The 15,598-nt window shown below is 30.6% G+C and overlaps 3 protein-coding genes across 3 annotated transcripts; 1 reads left to right on the top strand and 2 right to left on the bottom strand.

Moving 5' to 3' along the window:
• The first annotated feature begins 845 nt into the window (after positions 1 to 845).
• LOC113549353 (E3 ubiquitin-protein ligase MARCH6) lies at positions 846 to 6,807 on the top strand. The gene is made up of 6 exons (XM_026950611.1): positions 846 to 1,083; positions 3,817 to 4,220; positions 4,299 to 4,529; positions 4,588 to 4,986; positions 5,076 to 5,351; positions 5,413 to 6,807. The coding sequence occupies exons 2-6, from the start codon at positions 3,831 to 3,833 to the stop codon at positions 6,706 to 6,708; spliced, it is 2,592 nt and encodes an 863-aa protein (XP_026806412.1). The 5' UTR covers positions 846 to 1,083; positions 3,817 to 3,830; the 3' UTR covers positions 6,709 to 6,807.
• A 266-nt stretch (positions 6,808 to 7,073) lies between these two features.
• LOC113556365 (DIS3-like exonuclease 2) lies at positions 7,074 to 11,378 on the bottom strand. The gene is made up of 13 exons (XM_026961260.1): positions 10,817 to 11,378; positions 10,284 to 10,469; positions 10,068 to 10,209; positions 9,904 to 10,005; positions 9,542 to 9,813; positions 9,299 to 9,463; positions 9,044 to 9,236; positions 8,795 to 8,968; positions 8,410 to 8,657; positions 8,060 to 8,333; positions 7,780 to 7,964; positions 7,521 to 7,716; positions 7,074 to 7,434 (listed from the first exon to the last, which is right to left on the bottom strand). The coding sequence occupies exons 1-13, from the start codon at positions 10,939 to 10,941 to the stop codon at positions 7,243 to 7,245; spliced, it is 2,454 nt and encodes an 817-aa protein (XP_026817061.1). The 5' UTR covers positions 10,942 to 11,378; the 3' UTR covers positions 7,074 to 7,242.
• A 1,607-nt stretch (positions 11,379 to 12,985) lies between these two features.
• LOC113556375 (LYR motif-containing protein 4) lies at positions 12,986 to 14,676 on the bottom strand. Its single transcript, XM_026961272.1, has 3 exons — positions 14,472 to 14,676; positions 14,286 to 14,406; positions 12,986 to 13,293 (listed from the first exon to the last, which is right to left on the bottom strand). Exons 1-3 carry the CDS (start codon positions 14,558 to 14,560, stop codon positions 13,222 to 13,224), a joined length of 282 nt encoding a protein of 93 aa, XP_026817073.1. The 5' UTR covers positions 14,561 to 14,676; the 3' UTR covers positions 12,986 to 13,221.
• Positions 14,677 to 15,598: the final 922 nt, after the last annotated feature.

Below are 15,598 nucleotides of genomic sequence, written 5' to 3'. Positions count from 1 at the left end.
TTGTCAAAAAACGCAGAATTTATGTAAAAATTCCCCTTTTATCTTTTTTCTTATATCTCCAAAGCACAAACAAGATCCAATTTGTTATCAGAAACCACTATTAAAGTTGAAATTTGAAAATCCAAGCTTTTTTTGATTACTTATCGTGTATACACACACATTTTGGTAAAATCAATACATTCATTGCTCCACTCAAAATCAAAAATAGGTAGGTATATATTATGTTAAAATCGAGATGAACGCTATTGTACAGACATAGACTATAGGCTGATGGACCGTCTACGCTCAGAATATCGTTTTTTTTATACTTTTCGTATAAATTCAATAAACTGATACCTAAGTATTGAACTGGTATTTTAATATTGATATTGATAATGAATCATGATTCATGATTCATTAAAAATTAAATAAATATATATTATAAGTATTATTCGTTATGATGTCGATGAAAACATTTTAAACTAATGAGAATTTAGAATAAAGTAAAAAAAAAAAATAATGAACATTTTTTAGGTATTGGCGCATGTTTGAATATTTGATAAAGACTTAGAATGTTGGAATTTGTCTCGAATTCCCGACACAGACGACAGATCCAATCATACATTCATAGTTCATACCTGTGGCTGGCCAGTCAGCAAGCTCACGGCATTATTTAACATTTATCACGGGCAATAAGACATCGAAGTCCGTGGTGGTCACTACTAGTCAGCTGCTGTGACCGCGGCTACTGTTATTATACCAGGTAAGCGGTGTCCGTTCCGACCCGTCCTGTCCGTGTCGTTCCTGATAACATTGGTAGTAAATACTAAATTTATTGATCCGAAAATACTAGTATTGGTGCGCAGCAGATGATTCTGGACTTTGGTATAGTTGTTTTTGCGATTTTTTTTCCGTTTTCTCTTTTTTTTTTTTTACCCGTTTCGGTCATCCACTGACGTCCAGAAACGTTTCCGCACTTCCAACCGTGGGGCCGCACTCCGCGACTTCCGACGGTGTCTCCGCGGGATATGCGGCGGTGAGTGACGGCGTTACGTCGTCGTCAGACGTCTTCTCGCCGGTTCGAGTGGTTAAGCTTGTAAGCAAGTAAGTACCTCTGTAAGTTACTTATTACTAGATCCGGCTCGATAGGACAGATTCAATTCAAATAGACTACGATTATCTCGTACCTATGTTTTTGTATGTTATGAATATGCTGTTGTTAGTGTTAGTGGTGGGGAGGGGGGTCGTCACTACAGATATTGAAGTTTTAGTTGCTCTTGTTTTCTCAAGTAGTTAGGTATTTTGGGGTCGATACAAGTCTACGAAACTTTACCGTTGATACTTATATGATTAAGTGATTATATTATGGTTGAGAGCTGATGATCGTTGAAAAGTACAATTGGTGCATTTTTTTATTAGTGTTGTTGTGTAATTGTGTTGTCTATGTGTGTGAGAGAGTTGATAGGGCAGATTTGTTTTATAGCGCGTTATTATTTCATCTCTCGAAGATTAAAACTTTACACTTTACGCTGTCGGCTGTTGTTTGATGTAATATTTTCTAGATTACTTAAATCTATAAAGTTATTGATAACAAGAAGGACACAAATCAATATAATACATTATTCATTATATATTTTTATATTGCACATTTCTACTCAGTTATGATTTATACATATTTAATATATAACAAAAATATAATATTAACCATTTGAATTGTTCCATAAATATAAGTTTATTATCTTGGTAAAAATTGGGTATGTATGACCACAGAATGAGAACATTAATCCAAAGACTAAAATTGTTTAAACAATGTTGTTCACCTGATAATCTTTTGATTTAACAGTTTAGTTTTGAATAATTATTAGTAAAGTTTTTAGCTCTGTTTATAAAAATGTTGGTGGTGTTGATGTAATAAAATCATTTAACACTTAGATCTTGGAATTTGAACGAGTCTCTAAAAATCAAATTCTAAACCCTATGAGTATTATTTTGATAAAATGTATATAATAGTAAAGGCATTCTGTAAACTAAATAATAACCATACTTTTATAAGAATAAATTGGTTGTTATAATATTTGTTTATGTTATGTGTTTATACATAGGTACATATAACTTGTATTGTATGCTGGCACATATTGGAAAATGCATAAAAACCAATAATTATATATGCAATTTTAAGATTATTTATAATGTTTATAAAAATATTTTAGTCATTCCATAATGTTGTAAAATACATATCCTAAAATGTTGATTGTGTAATGTCAATAGATAAATCAAAAAATATTTTTAAAAGTCTTATAAAGATTATTTGTTTTTATAAAAGAGGACCAAAGAAATTTACTAGGAATTAAAAACAAATTATTATTATTTACTTACTATAATTTATAAATACAAATCTCGATAAAAATAGATATTAAAATGCAATTAAGCTGCATAATAGTAGTAAGCAACCTTAAATGTAACACACATTTTTCAGTTTATTACATACATTTAGGACCTAGATATTTCAATTTTTGTTGTGTGTATATTTATTGTATCTTCATCATTTATTTGTACCTATTGCCTGTTTACTGTAATATGTTACTTAATTATTATAATTCTAAAATCAAGCATAATAATATTGATATAGTATTTAATAATACTAAGCAACAATATTATTCATCAAAGTATCATATTTTTCATTTATATGAATTATGTTTATAAAACTCCTTGAAATATCTTTGTACATATATATACCTATTAATTATTAGAAAGTCATCAATATGCAACAATATTTCAGTAATAATTAATCCAATTCCATTTAATGTATTTTAAAATATTGTCAATACTAAAGAATATTATAATATTCCTATGGTAGCTATAAATTATGTTAGTTATGTAATATTATGTTAGGATTTATGTGTAATACAAAAAAATGTGAATTAAGCATTTTATTTTTGACACTATAATTAAGTGTTAAGTTATTGTTGAATAAAATTACATAAGTATATATTTTATATTAGACACCTTTAATAAATATACTTGGGCAAAATGTATGTAAAATTTTCTTATAACTGGCTGTAACTTTCTTCTAATATCACATGTTGACTGCATAATTGCATAAATAAAAACAATTAAGTTGTACTACATTTACCATATTTTTATATTTAATATATATGTTTTTGGTAGCAAACATCTATAGTTGGTCATTTTAATTTTTTTATTATTCTTTAAATTATTCTTTTCATTCATTACTTTTAAAAATTGGGTTTTCTAAGTTAGTCTTTAAGTATATTTTTCTAAATTAACTTTGAATTGGAGAAAAATTATAAGCCTTTGTTAGCTAGCATTGGAAAATGGTAATAAATAATAATACAAATTATTTTTGCATAAACTTTGATATTTTGTTACATTATCTACTATCTTTATCATTAAGTGTGCATATCAATTTAAAATATGCATTATTTTATTATTTTGCTAGAATTTTTAATTATTTTATTCATCAAAGCTTTTAAAATAATTGTGTACCATCATGGCATTATACACCAATATAGATTATAAGATAATAATAAACATGTTTTTTATTATAATATTTTCATTGATAGTCATCTTAATAAGCAATAACTTAAAGGCAACTAATTGTTTTTTGTTACTATCAGTTAATTGATTGGGATTTGTGTATGCATTACCCATATAAAAATTGTTGGTTAAAAAAAATACTGATAACATTTATTTAGTATCATTTAAGTGTTATGTAATATTATTTTATTTTAGTTATAAAATTTCTTATAACATTAAATTTAGTTATTATTTGTTTTTTTTTAAATTACATTTTTTCATTTAATTTTAAATTCATAGAATAGTATTCCACGATGGACAATATGGACGATCCTTCTCAAGGAGCAGATATCTGCAGAGTGTGCCGATCGGAAGGCATGCCAGAACGGCCATTGTTTCATCCTTGTATTTGTACAGGCAGCATTAAATACATTCATCAAGAGTGCTTGGTACAATGGATGCGTTATAGTCGCAAAGAGTATTGTGAGCTTTGCAGCTATCGATTTTCATTCACACCAATCTATGCCCCAGACATGCCTAGACGATTACCTATTAAAGATGTTGCTGCTGGTATCACTTCAAGTGTATTGACTGGCATAAAATATTGGTTGCATTTTACATTAGTTGGATTGGCTTGGCTATGCGTTGTACCTTTTACAGCCTGTAGGATTTACCGAAGCCTGTTTAATGGCTCTTTTGATGCTGTAAGTGATTTAATACATTTATTTATTAAATTAAAATAATTATATTAAAATTTACTTATATTTTTAAAACAAATTTAGGTAATGTCATTGCCTCTTGATATGTGGTCATCAAAGAACATTTCTGGTGATATATTTCATGGCTGTTTTGTTGTGACTTGCACATTGTTTGCATTTATTGGATTAATTTGGCTACGTGAACAAATATTGCATGGTGGTGGTCCAGATTGGTTAGAAAGAGATGAACCAAATAATCAACAACAACTTAATGTGCTCCTGCCTCCCATTCCTGAAGAAAATCCTGTAGAAGAGGTAAGATACTTTGTGATAAATATCTTAAATGGCTATATACTAACATTAATCTTAATAGGCTGATGGAGAAGTTCGCCAAGAAAATGGAAATCAAGTAGATGAAGGACATTGGAATCCAATAGATTGGGGTGATCGAGCTGCTGAAGATTTGACTTGGGAACGACTTTTGGGATTAGATGGTTCATTGGTGTTTTTAGAACACGTATTTTGGGTGGTGTCTATGAATGCATTATTTATATTGGTGTTTGCATTTTGTCCTTATCAAATGGGTAATCTGGCAATTACTGCAATGGCTTTACAAGATAAGGTAGCTGCTTCACATTTTGAAGGTTTGGTCACCACACTATGTGGATACTGTCTCATTGGTATGTGTCTGTTGATCATGCACACCTTTGCAACTATTATTGGATTTAGACGATCCAAACGTATAATTGGACTTAGCTATATTGTTGTAAAAGTGAGAATATTAAACTAGTTTTCAATTATATGCATACATTTAAACGATGTATATTGATGATTACATATTTTGTTTATTTGTGTTATTAGGTGTCCCTGTTATCAGTTGTTGAAATTGGAGTACTGCCTTTGGTATGCGGTTGGTGGTTGGACATATGTTCATTGTCAATGTTTGACACAAGTTTCAAAGATAGGCTAGCAAGTTTCCGTTTGGCTCCTGGTACATCCATGTTCATCCATTGGCTTGTTGGAATGGTATATGTGTATTACTTTGCTTCATTTGTACTGCTCCTCCGAGAAGTTGTCCGACCTGGCGTATTATGGTTCTTGCGAAATTTAAACGATCCAGATTTTAGTCCTATACAAGTATTATAAACATGTAAACATTTAACGCTTACTCAATATTCATATATTTAATATTTTTTAGGAACTAATACAACAAGGCATGTTGCAACATGGGCGAAGGCTCATTGCGTCAGCTATGATATTTGGTACAGCTGTCTTTCTTGTTGTTTGGCTACCAATACGAATTCTGAAATTTATTTGGCCATCATTTTTGCCATATAATGTAACTTTACACAGCGATTCCGTCAATGAATTGTCCATGGAGCTATTACTTCTACAGGTTGTGTTACCAGCCCTACTGGAACAAACACATACTCGCAATTGGCTGAAAATGGGCATTCGTTTCTGGTGTCTTATTGTCTCTCATTTGCTTGGAATAAAATCATATCTACTTGGCGATGGAGAAGAATTACCTCCGGTTGTGGCACCCATACATCCACCTGCAGCTGATTTAGGAGCAGCTCACGAGGGGTTGTTAAGACGTGGCGGGCCTGTTGGTTTTCGACCTTACACTCGACCCACTAATTTTGCTATACGTCTGATTGCTTTACTCGTCCTAGTGGCTCTATCTGTAGTCGTCATCAGTTTGTCGATCATAACCATACCCGTATGGTTGGGTCGTTTGGCCATGTCATTTTGGCCAGCATTACTGCCTTCTGCCCCAGAACCATCACAGTTGCCTAACATACATGAACTGTATACTGCAGCATGTGGCACATATATATGTTGGTTGTCAGTGCGAGCTGTTTGTTTTATAGCAGGATGGCTGCCGGAAGGACGTACCGTCGTCATCAATCGATTAAAGTTTTGGCTCAAGATTAGTTCAAAAGCAATGGTTGCTTTTATCGTACTGCTCGGTATAATACCATTTCTGTTTGGTCTACTCTTAGAGCTTGTTATGGTAGTGCCGTTCCGAGTTCCCTTACACCAGACACCTGTACTCTGGGCATGGCAAGACTGGGCACTGGGGGTTTTATACATGAAAATTGCATGCGCCATCACCCTTATGGGACCCGATTGGTCTCTGAGGCGAGCCATAGAACGTACGTACAGAGATGGTTTCATGCGTTTGGACCTCAAGTTGATGATGCAAGACCTAGCTATACCCGTGATTGCCGTTCTCAGTTTGTTCCTAGCTGTACCGTATGTGATTGCATACTCTGTAATTCCATTAATTGTTAATAATCATGGCACACGATTGCTGATAGCTAGAAGAATATATCCAGCGCTCATGCTCACAATGGCCATTGTTAAAGGAATGATGATGCAAGTGCGTCAATTTAAAAGACTCTACGAACACATTAAAAATGATAAATATTTAGTCGGTAGAAGACTTGTAAATTATAACCATACAAGTTCGGTTTCGGGTCAAAATTAGAAAACTATAATATTATGGTGAATTGTTTTATGTCTTTATTATTATTATTATTATATTATTTCATTTTTGTATAAATTTTTGTGTAAGATATTTGTTTTATTTTTTTTTTAAAAACTTCAATATATTTATATAATATATTAATTATTATGTAATATATATATATTTATTATATATATATTATATTATTATATTACATATTTTAAGTTATATGATATATATATACTCTAAAATAACCTATGATATTTTAAATGTTATTCAACTTAATAAAAATATAATATATAAATTAATAAACTCTGTACTGTATCCCATCGTAAAATGTGTGTTAATGTTATTATATTATATTGACGCTGTTGATTGACCTTACACTTGAAAGTCTAAAAGTATAAATGCATTTATTGATAAAAATCATATTAATAAATAACATTTCTTATCATCAAAAACTTAAAAACAATAATAATATAAAAAAAAAAAAAAAAATGTATTAATTAAAATATTAAATACACTGTGTATTGAATCACAATAAATAGAAGTCTATTAGTCTCTGATTAAAATGGCTCTTAATTTCAAACAATTTTCTCTTTTTGAGAGCTTCAATTTGACTTTGTCGAAGAGTTGAAGTGTTTGTTTGTGTTCACCTTCGAGATCCCACCAAATGGTCAACGTGGGTTTGTCATCAATAATCGATAACCTGCAAAATTTGTGCAGCAAATCTGGGTTGTGTGAAGACTGAAAAAAAAAATTGAACGCTAGTAATTCTATCTGATTGGTAAATTAATAGAATACGGGACATTCAGCCTAACAGCTACACTCACAATGTTCACGTAAACTCTGACGTTCATGTTCATCGAGAGGACTGTGGCTTCAAAATAGTTTTCCTTTACTTCCATTACAGACGCATCAACCACTAGGCCTCCCAGTTTACCAATCAAACATGCAGCATATATTTCTGCACTAGCTTCTGACGCTTTCTTCGCATTATTCTTTTTGTCATTGCTGTTGATGGCTATCCTAAATTTGCAATGAAACGTGATTAGTCAGTTGTTGACAATGCAGTTTATCAAAATGTATTACTGGTGAATGAGTTTTGGGTCTTCGTATTCCTTGATTGGGTTGCCTGTTAACCACGATATTAGCATACGGTGCACGACTATGTCCGGATACCTACGGATGGGAGAAGTAAAATGCGTATAGTATGGTACGTTAAGTGCGAAATGAGACATGGATCTGCTTGTATCGATGACACAGTATTCGGCACGCTAAAAAGTACAAAAAACAATGTTTGAATGCATTATTAACATTTTGTGTTCAATTTTTAATTTTTTTTAAAATTTTATGATTTTTTGTTACTTACAACCATCGGCTTTGATAGTATATTGCTGATAATAATGTCCCAATGAGGATTCTTTGAATTTTCGCCTTGACAATAAGCAGCTTTAGACTTATGAATAGACCCAGCTGAAGTAACATCAATATCGATACCGTGTACTTTCAATAGTTTCACTGCTTTTTCCATAGGAGTTACATCCGGTGCTTGATGATTTCTGAGCATAGCTGTTTTTGGGAAGTGAGTCTTCAAATGTTCAGCGACCATCGTATTAGCAAGAAGCATAAATTCTTCTATCAACCTGTAGTATCAAGTGAAAATAATTGATTCCTAAGCATATCAATTGGTAAAAATAATTAAGTGTACTGTTCACAAACCAATTACTCTCGTGGAGTATATACAACGAATACGATAATGGCTCGCACGTAGCTCTATCAATTTCAAAAGACAACTTAGGTTGATTGATTGCCAGTGCACCTGAGCCAAAACGTCTCTCTCTCATCACTGCTGCGAGTTTATGTAAATTGCTAACGGCTGTTGCACAGTCATTGATTGTATAACCATTATACACAGTAGGAAACTCAGATTCGTCCCAATCATTTTTATTAGGATTTTCTAAGAATATCTAGAACAAACAGATTCTCAGATTATTGATTGTATATAGTATATAGTATATCTTATACTTTATAATTTATACAGTTAAAACTAAAATTGAATACTTGAGCATTAATAACGAACAATAATATAGCAATGGAAACATACTTGAGCATGTGCATAATGCAATTGAGCACAAGAATGTATAATAGACTGACTAAAAGAGTGACTAATCACATTAGCATCAGGTGTCATTTCCAAAGTGATAGAGACAGCTAGTTTATCGGTTCCGGGTAATAATGACGCCCTCATAGTCAACGTTGGAGGTAACATGTGATACACCTTTTATTTAATAATATAATTTTGTTTGAATTACTCTTTGAGTGCAAAAACATATTATTTATATTCAAAGCTTACTTTTTGTACTAGATAAACACTAGTGGCTAATTTTTCTGCAATTTCATCTAGCGGTGTGCCTTGCTTAACAAAATAAGACACATCTGATATGTGAATACCAATTTCAAAATTACCGTTCGGCAGTGGTACACAGGAAAGGGCATCGTCTAGATCTCTGGCTGTAGGGGGATCAATTGAGAAAATACAATGTTTTCTACAAACAAAAAAAATTACATCTATATGCCTAGACTACATTCATGAGAGCAAGTTAAATACCTGAAATCTTTCCTGTGTTTCAGTTCTTCTTCCACGGAAAACTGTGGCGGAAAATATTGATCTATATCGTCTGGGTAAGGTCGTTCTTGTATATCATGAGCGATCAGTATACCTTCAGTTTCTGCATTTATTTCTCCAGATTCGCCCAAAACTCCTTTCAATATTCTAGAAATCATAGTAAATACACAAAATAAAGTAATCATACATTATAAATTGCAAAATGTTAAATACACAAGTACATACGCTTTTGGAAATTTAAAATTTTCCCAGCGTGGTAAAAGAGCATAAAACAATTCTTTTGATTCCTTGGTTCCTTCCTTTAAATAAATAGGTGACGGCCAAATTGAAGTGTCTACCAATAATTTGGGAAATCGACTGTCTCTGGGAACTAATGTGCTATATCGATGAAGAACACCTCTATCGACTAGCAGGGTTCCTACTACTATGCGGTTCTCTTTGCTATTTAATATATAAACCACCTCACCAGTCCTTTGACAATCTTCTGTATCTGGGTTCTAAAATCAACAAATAAAAATGCTAATATTAAGATGGCACCATTTTGAAAATTTGTGTGGGTTATGTTTTTAAAATATCAAATAGAATACCCTCCATTCAGATTTTTGCAGAATCTTTACGGCAACTTTATCACCATCTAGAGCTCTATTCCGTGACTTAATACTGTTTATTAATATATCCTTTGATTTATCCTTTAAATATAAAACATTGTGATTAGAATATTGTACACAAAAATTTGATGATGATTACTTACTGGTGAAGGAACATATGCTTCTGTGGTACATTTTTGACTAATACGTATATTTCCTTCAAAAAGTTCGCCACTCTCTAGACCTTTCATCACATCATCTAACTCCATATAATTAGGGTAAAAATTTTTTTGACTAAGAAATGGCCTTCAAAGTAATATGGAAAAAACTATATTTTTTAATAAATTATTACATGTTATTGTTATTATTTGTATGCATACTCTATAATAGCTGCAGTTGATCTATTTTGTTCATTGTAATTAGTATTTTGTTTATCAAGTAAAGATTTTAATTTTTGTTTCTGTCTCCTTTGTAGTCTTTTTCTAGTACGAATTCTTGATTGATTTTCAGGTGTGTCTTCGATATCTATACCATTCTCTAAGGCTGATGCTAATCTATTAGTTTCACTGTAACGAAAAAAAATATGATTGTATAAATAAAAAAATACTTCAGAATTAACTTATAAATTGATCCATATCAATTAAATCGACATTTCGAGTTAAAGACTTAAACAATATCATTACACTCTATAAACACTTTATGTTTATAAATAAACAAACATTCGCTTTAAAATCAACAATAAAATGTGTATACTTCTTAATAAATATTAGATACATTAAATAAGTATGATGTAAAGTTTCAGTCTATTTATTATTATAGAGTGTACCTTTTAGAATATGCCGATATACCTAGACGTAAACAAGAAATGAACCAATACTCTTAATACGACGTTATATCAATTTATTTAAATTACCTCATAGATCCTTGATGGTTGAGATATCGCAGGACCGACCGCGGGCAGGGGAATTCCGCTCTCACGTTAGTGCCGTCCAGCCGGATGTCCTCCAGTTGACGTGACAGATCTTCCAAAAAGTCCATGACGGATTGAGAACGAATTTGAGGGAAAACGGATACGAATTAACAGCGATGATCAAGACCGACGGATATTACAGTCGGGTGTCATAAATATATCGTGTCGAACAGAAAGGAGATGCATGTAAACTCGCATTCGGCACTGCCAAAAAACCACAGACCCGTACGAATACCCGTATGATTAACGAAACGTTCTACTTTGAGTGTTAAGTGTTAACAACTAACATTTACTGCTGTAGTGTTGTCTGTTTGTCAATATTGTTATCTCATCGTGTCAGATAGGTGACGACACAGATAACAACTTGTTACGGGTAGTGGGGCTCTGCTTACGGTCAAGAAACGTGTACCTACTTCAGAAGTTCAGAATATATTCTGTGATATTATAATGGTAAGTTAGAATCACGACTTAAGATTCATTTACGAGTGATCAGATCCGAATCGTGTGGTGGTCGCGGAGTAGAATAACGTGTGGGTCCGGTTTGGGCAACTAAAAAAAATTGCGTTTAACATTTTTTTTTTTATCAAAAATACCAAAACCTTTAGTTCAGCGCTCCCCGTGTAATACTAGCAGACTTTAATGCAAGTCATAGACATTCTATTTTTAAAATTCCTCTAAAAAAAAATAATAATAAGGCGGGGAAAGTAAGAAACCGCTCTACTTGCGAGGTAGGTGGTCGACCTCGGAGCAAGTATTGAGTTATACTTTAGTGGTGTCGAATGTCGGGTGTACACCGTCATTGAGTAACTTTCTGCAATGTCTGTATTAAATTTGAGTACTAACTTATGAGGAAACGTGCATTAAGTTATCATATTGAAAATGATATAGTTATTCATGAAATTTTATTTTTAATAGAAATTTATAGAAGAAAAATATAAAATGCCTAATTATATAGCTCAAAAAATAGTGAAAGAGTATCATAATATATAGTAATTGCCAATATAAACATTTGGTTAAAATTTCAGGTATTTAAGGTTATTTGTTCTTATGTTTTAAATACACCAAGAATCAAAAATGACCATTTTGACAAATACCTACTGGTTTTTCGTAAAAATTCTTAGTTTTTTAAAAATAGTTATTATAAATCTTTTAATTTTTCAGAAACTACCCACCAGATTGAAATTTGAAGCTTTTTTTTCACTAGAAAGTGTCTTACACAAAAAATATTTTATCATTGTAAAGTCAATATTATTCATTGTTTCGCACAGAATCTAAAATGATGATTTATGATTATTGTAAAAATAAATACTTACACATCAATAATGTCGATAATCACACCTAAATATTACTGTTCTATTAATATTTTATACATACATAGTTACATTATTTTGATTTTAGTAATTTTATGAATAAACTATATAGTATTTTATCTGCAGCTGATGGTAAATAAGTATAAAAGCTGACAGCTTCTCTCATAATATTCATGTAAATACGTAACATTCATTGAGAGGACTATTGCTTGACAATAGTTTTTTTTACTTAAGTAATATTTTGATTTTAATCATTATATATTTGAAAATATTAACATATATTCTTAAATCAAAGTGAGGTTTATACTTATTTTGACATACACACATATACAGTGGCGTGTCCAGTACAAATTAATTAGGAAGGCCTGTTTTGTTCTGTAGTGTGTAGTGTGTTAGGGAAGATTAATTATCACATGGGACATGGGTATGATAATAATATTAATTAATAATAATTAATAACAACTTTTTTATTTCTGATAAAAACCAAACAGTCAAATAAATATTGAGTAGGCCCTGGCCTAGTCGACCTACCCTGAAAACATGCCACTGCACAAATATATATATATATATATGCGTGTGTGTGTAAATACATTATGTACCTATTTTATCTATCAAAAATTAAATACAACTTAAAATCAATAAAATATTATTTTTTAATACACTTTTTTTTTAAAACTCCATTGTGAAATTTCACTAATAACTATACAATATTACAATATATTATCAAAACCAAATACAATTATAAAAGATTTATCTATTGTTATGATTTATAAATGGTTTGCAATATAAAAAAATAAAATGCTTAATGGACTAAACAAAAGTTCATGTATTCAAATTTCAATATATATTTAATTTTACACAGTATAAGTAATGATGGTGATGATCAAAATAATAATATATACTAATATTAAACTATATTATACTTAGGAACAATCATCGTTTAACTAATATGTGTGTTGACATTTGAAAATTTGACCCATATATTCAATAACTCTCAGTTCTCTTCCAAATCCAGCATGAAACACAGACTAATGTTTTTCACCCCGTTTTTTTATCATTTTCTACTTCGATTACAAGTTTTTCGAATCTGTACAAGTCTCCTACAATTGCCTACAACAAAACAATAATTTGATTAATATATTATTTTAAATGTTAATTTTAAGTTTTATAAACATCTGCATTGAAAAAAAACTAGATATTCTAAAAACCTAAATTTAAGTATTTTGCAAGTCCAAATGTGAAATAGTTAGTCAATAATAATTGAATGAAAATACAATATCTTCTCATTATTAGTGCACAAACAATTGCAATGTGTTTTAATTGTTTATCTACTAACCAAAAATTATGTTATTGTATGGGGAATATATATTAAATTGCCATTAAATATACATTGATAATTAGTATTAAAAATAGTATGAATTTATACCAATGAAAATAAAATGGAAATACTATTACTAATGAGATAAATTTTAGTGAACATTAAACCTAACCTTTATTAGTTACAGTGAATAAAATAATTATTACCTATAACCTTTACACTATTTTTTTTTTTAATTATTATAAAATTAGTTGTAGACAGTTGATATATAATTATTTATCAACTATTTATGTTAGGAGTGTCTATTCTAAAAAGTATAAAAGACACAAACAATAAATATAATAATATCTATATCTTACATCATGCTCAGAACCTAAAATGAGAAAATTTTAAATAATTGTTCAGTGTTAATACATTTTTATAAAATTATTGGTGTACATGTTTTTAATAGTTTGTACTATGTATTATAGTATTGACGAATGTCCTAATGCACTATTAATTTGCTTCAAACAACAAACTGGTATATTTTATTACACTTATTATACTTACAGTCCATAAACTGAACCCATAAAATATGATGCAATTTGTGACAAGTAATAGAACAATGGAATTTCTTACTAAATAAATATACCTTTTTCTCAGCCTGAAATACTTATTATGAAGGGAAAATTATAGGAAATAAAAATAATTTAAAGGCCGCCGTAACCCGTAAGCGTACTGATTGAACTACATATTATATAAAAAAGTTCAAGGATAACTAGCACATCTGACAATATGAAATTACTTGTCGTTTGATGATATCCAAAAACTTGTGTGCCTCGAGTAGATGCCGTTGGATTTCTGATAAGTCTTTTACCGCCTTTTGCTCTCTGAATGCATCTTTCACGCGTCTCACAGCATACATTCTATGCGTAAAATATAATTACATTGAAATGGTGAACAGACAACTGATTCAAATAACCTTGCTTACCTGTAGTTGTAGAACGAAAACTTGGCACTTTCCCTCAACATAGTCTTGTAAATTTTGAGAACTTCAGCCCTGGTCGCTGAGGCTGCCATCGCGGCCAAAGACCGTTCAGGAAGAAACGGTGCTAAAAACGAACAGATCCTAGGGAGTTTACACCAGGACTCGCGACGTCTGACAACTTGATGGTTTTCTAATGAAATGAATCTAAACGTCCCATAATCCGTGATAACGTTTTCCGGTTCCCCGGCATAAGTGATAACGACTAAGTTAACAATTTGATAAGATAGTATTAATAGTATTATCAAAAAGCTAGAAGCGATTAAATCTTAAATCGCACTTTCAAATTCTAACTCATGACTTTTGACTTTCTATGGTTTATGACAACATTCAAACAAAAAATCGAACCAATTAGTCATATATCCAGAGGATGGTCTTAGACCACCAAACATTTTAAAAATTAAAAATACAAGATTTTGTAATTTTGTTTATCAACAATAAAATACAAAAAAATGTATTCAACATTGTTTAAATCCTTCCCAAAATAAAATTCTGGCTTCGTGCTTGGAACCACTCACAAAGTTTAAAGCTACAACTAACTAAGATAAAACTTTTTATGTATTTTATTCAGTTGCCAGGAATTGAGAATTATATCTGGCCTAGATTTGACAATAAATATGAAATACAAAAAAATACTATTTTTATTACACTTAACTATTAAATAACTATAACATAAACACATAACTCCACAGGTAGTTAGGTAGGAATAAAACCACACCCATTTCATGAAATCTTATTATGCCATTAAACATATCCAATTAAAAGTATGATGTACAATAATTACATAAATAAAATTATAATTAAAATAAAAAAGTAATACAGCCAATTCTGTATTTCTGTACAACAAACACTGTTTGATTTCAAAAATAAGTTAATCTATTCTATACATTAAAATACAATATTTACATGTAAAAATAAAAACATTAACACTAAGTACATTTAAATTGTATTAAGAGTACAAATTATAAAATATAGTCTAATTTAATAATCTTACAGTCATAGAACAATAGTTAAATTTATATAACTAAATAATACACAATCATAAGTTCATGATGACTAGAGTAAATATATTA

The sequence above is a fragment of the Rhopalosiphum maidis genome, chromosome 4 (assembly GCF_003676215.2).
Source record: "Rhopalosiphum maidis isolate BTI-1 chromosome 4, ASM367621v3, whole genome shotgun sequence".
In the NCBI taxonomy this organism is placed as follows: domain Eukaryota; kingdom Metazoa; phylum Arthropoda; class Insecta; order Hemiptera; family Aphididae; genus Rhopalosiphum; species Rhopalosiphum maidis.
This window is presented reverse-complemented; position numbering and strand designations above follow the sequence as displayed.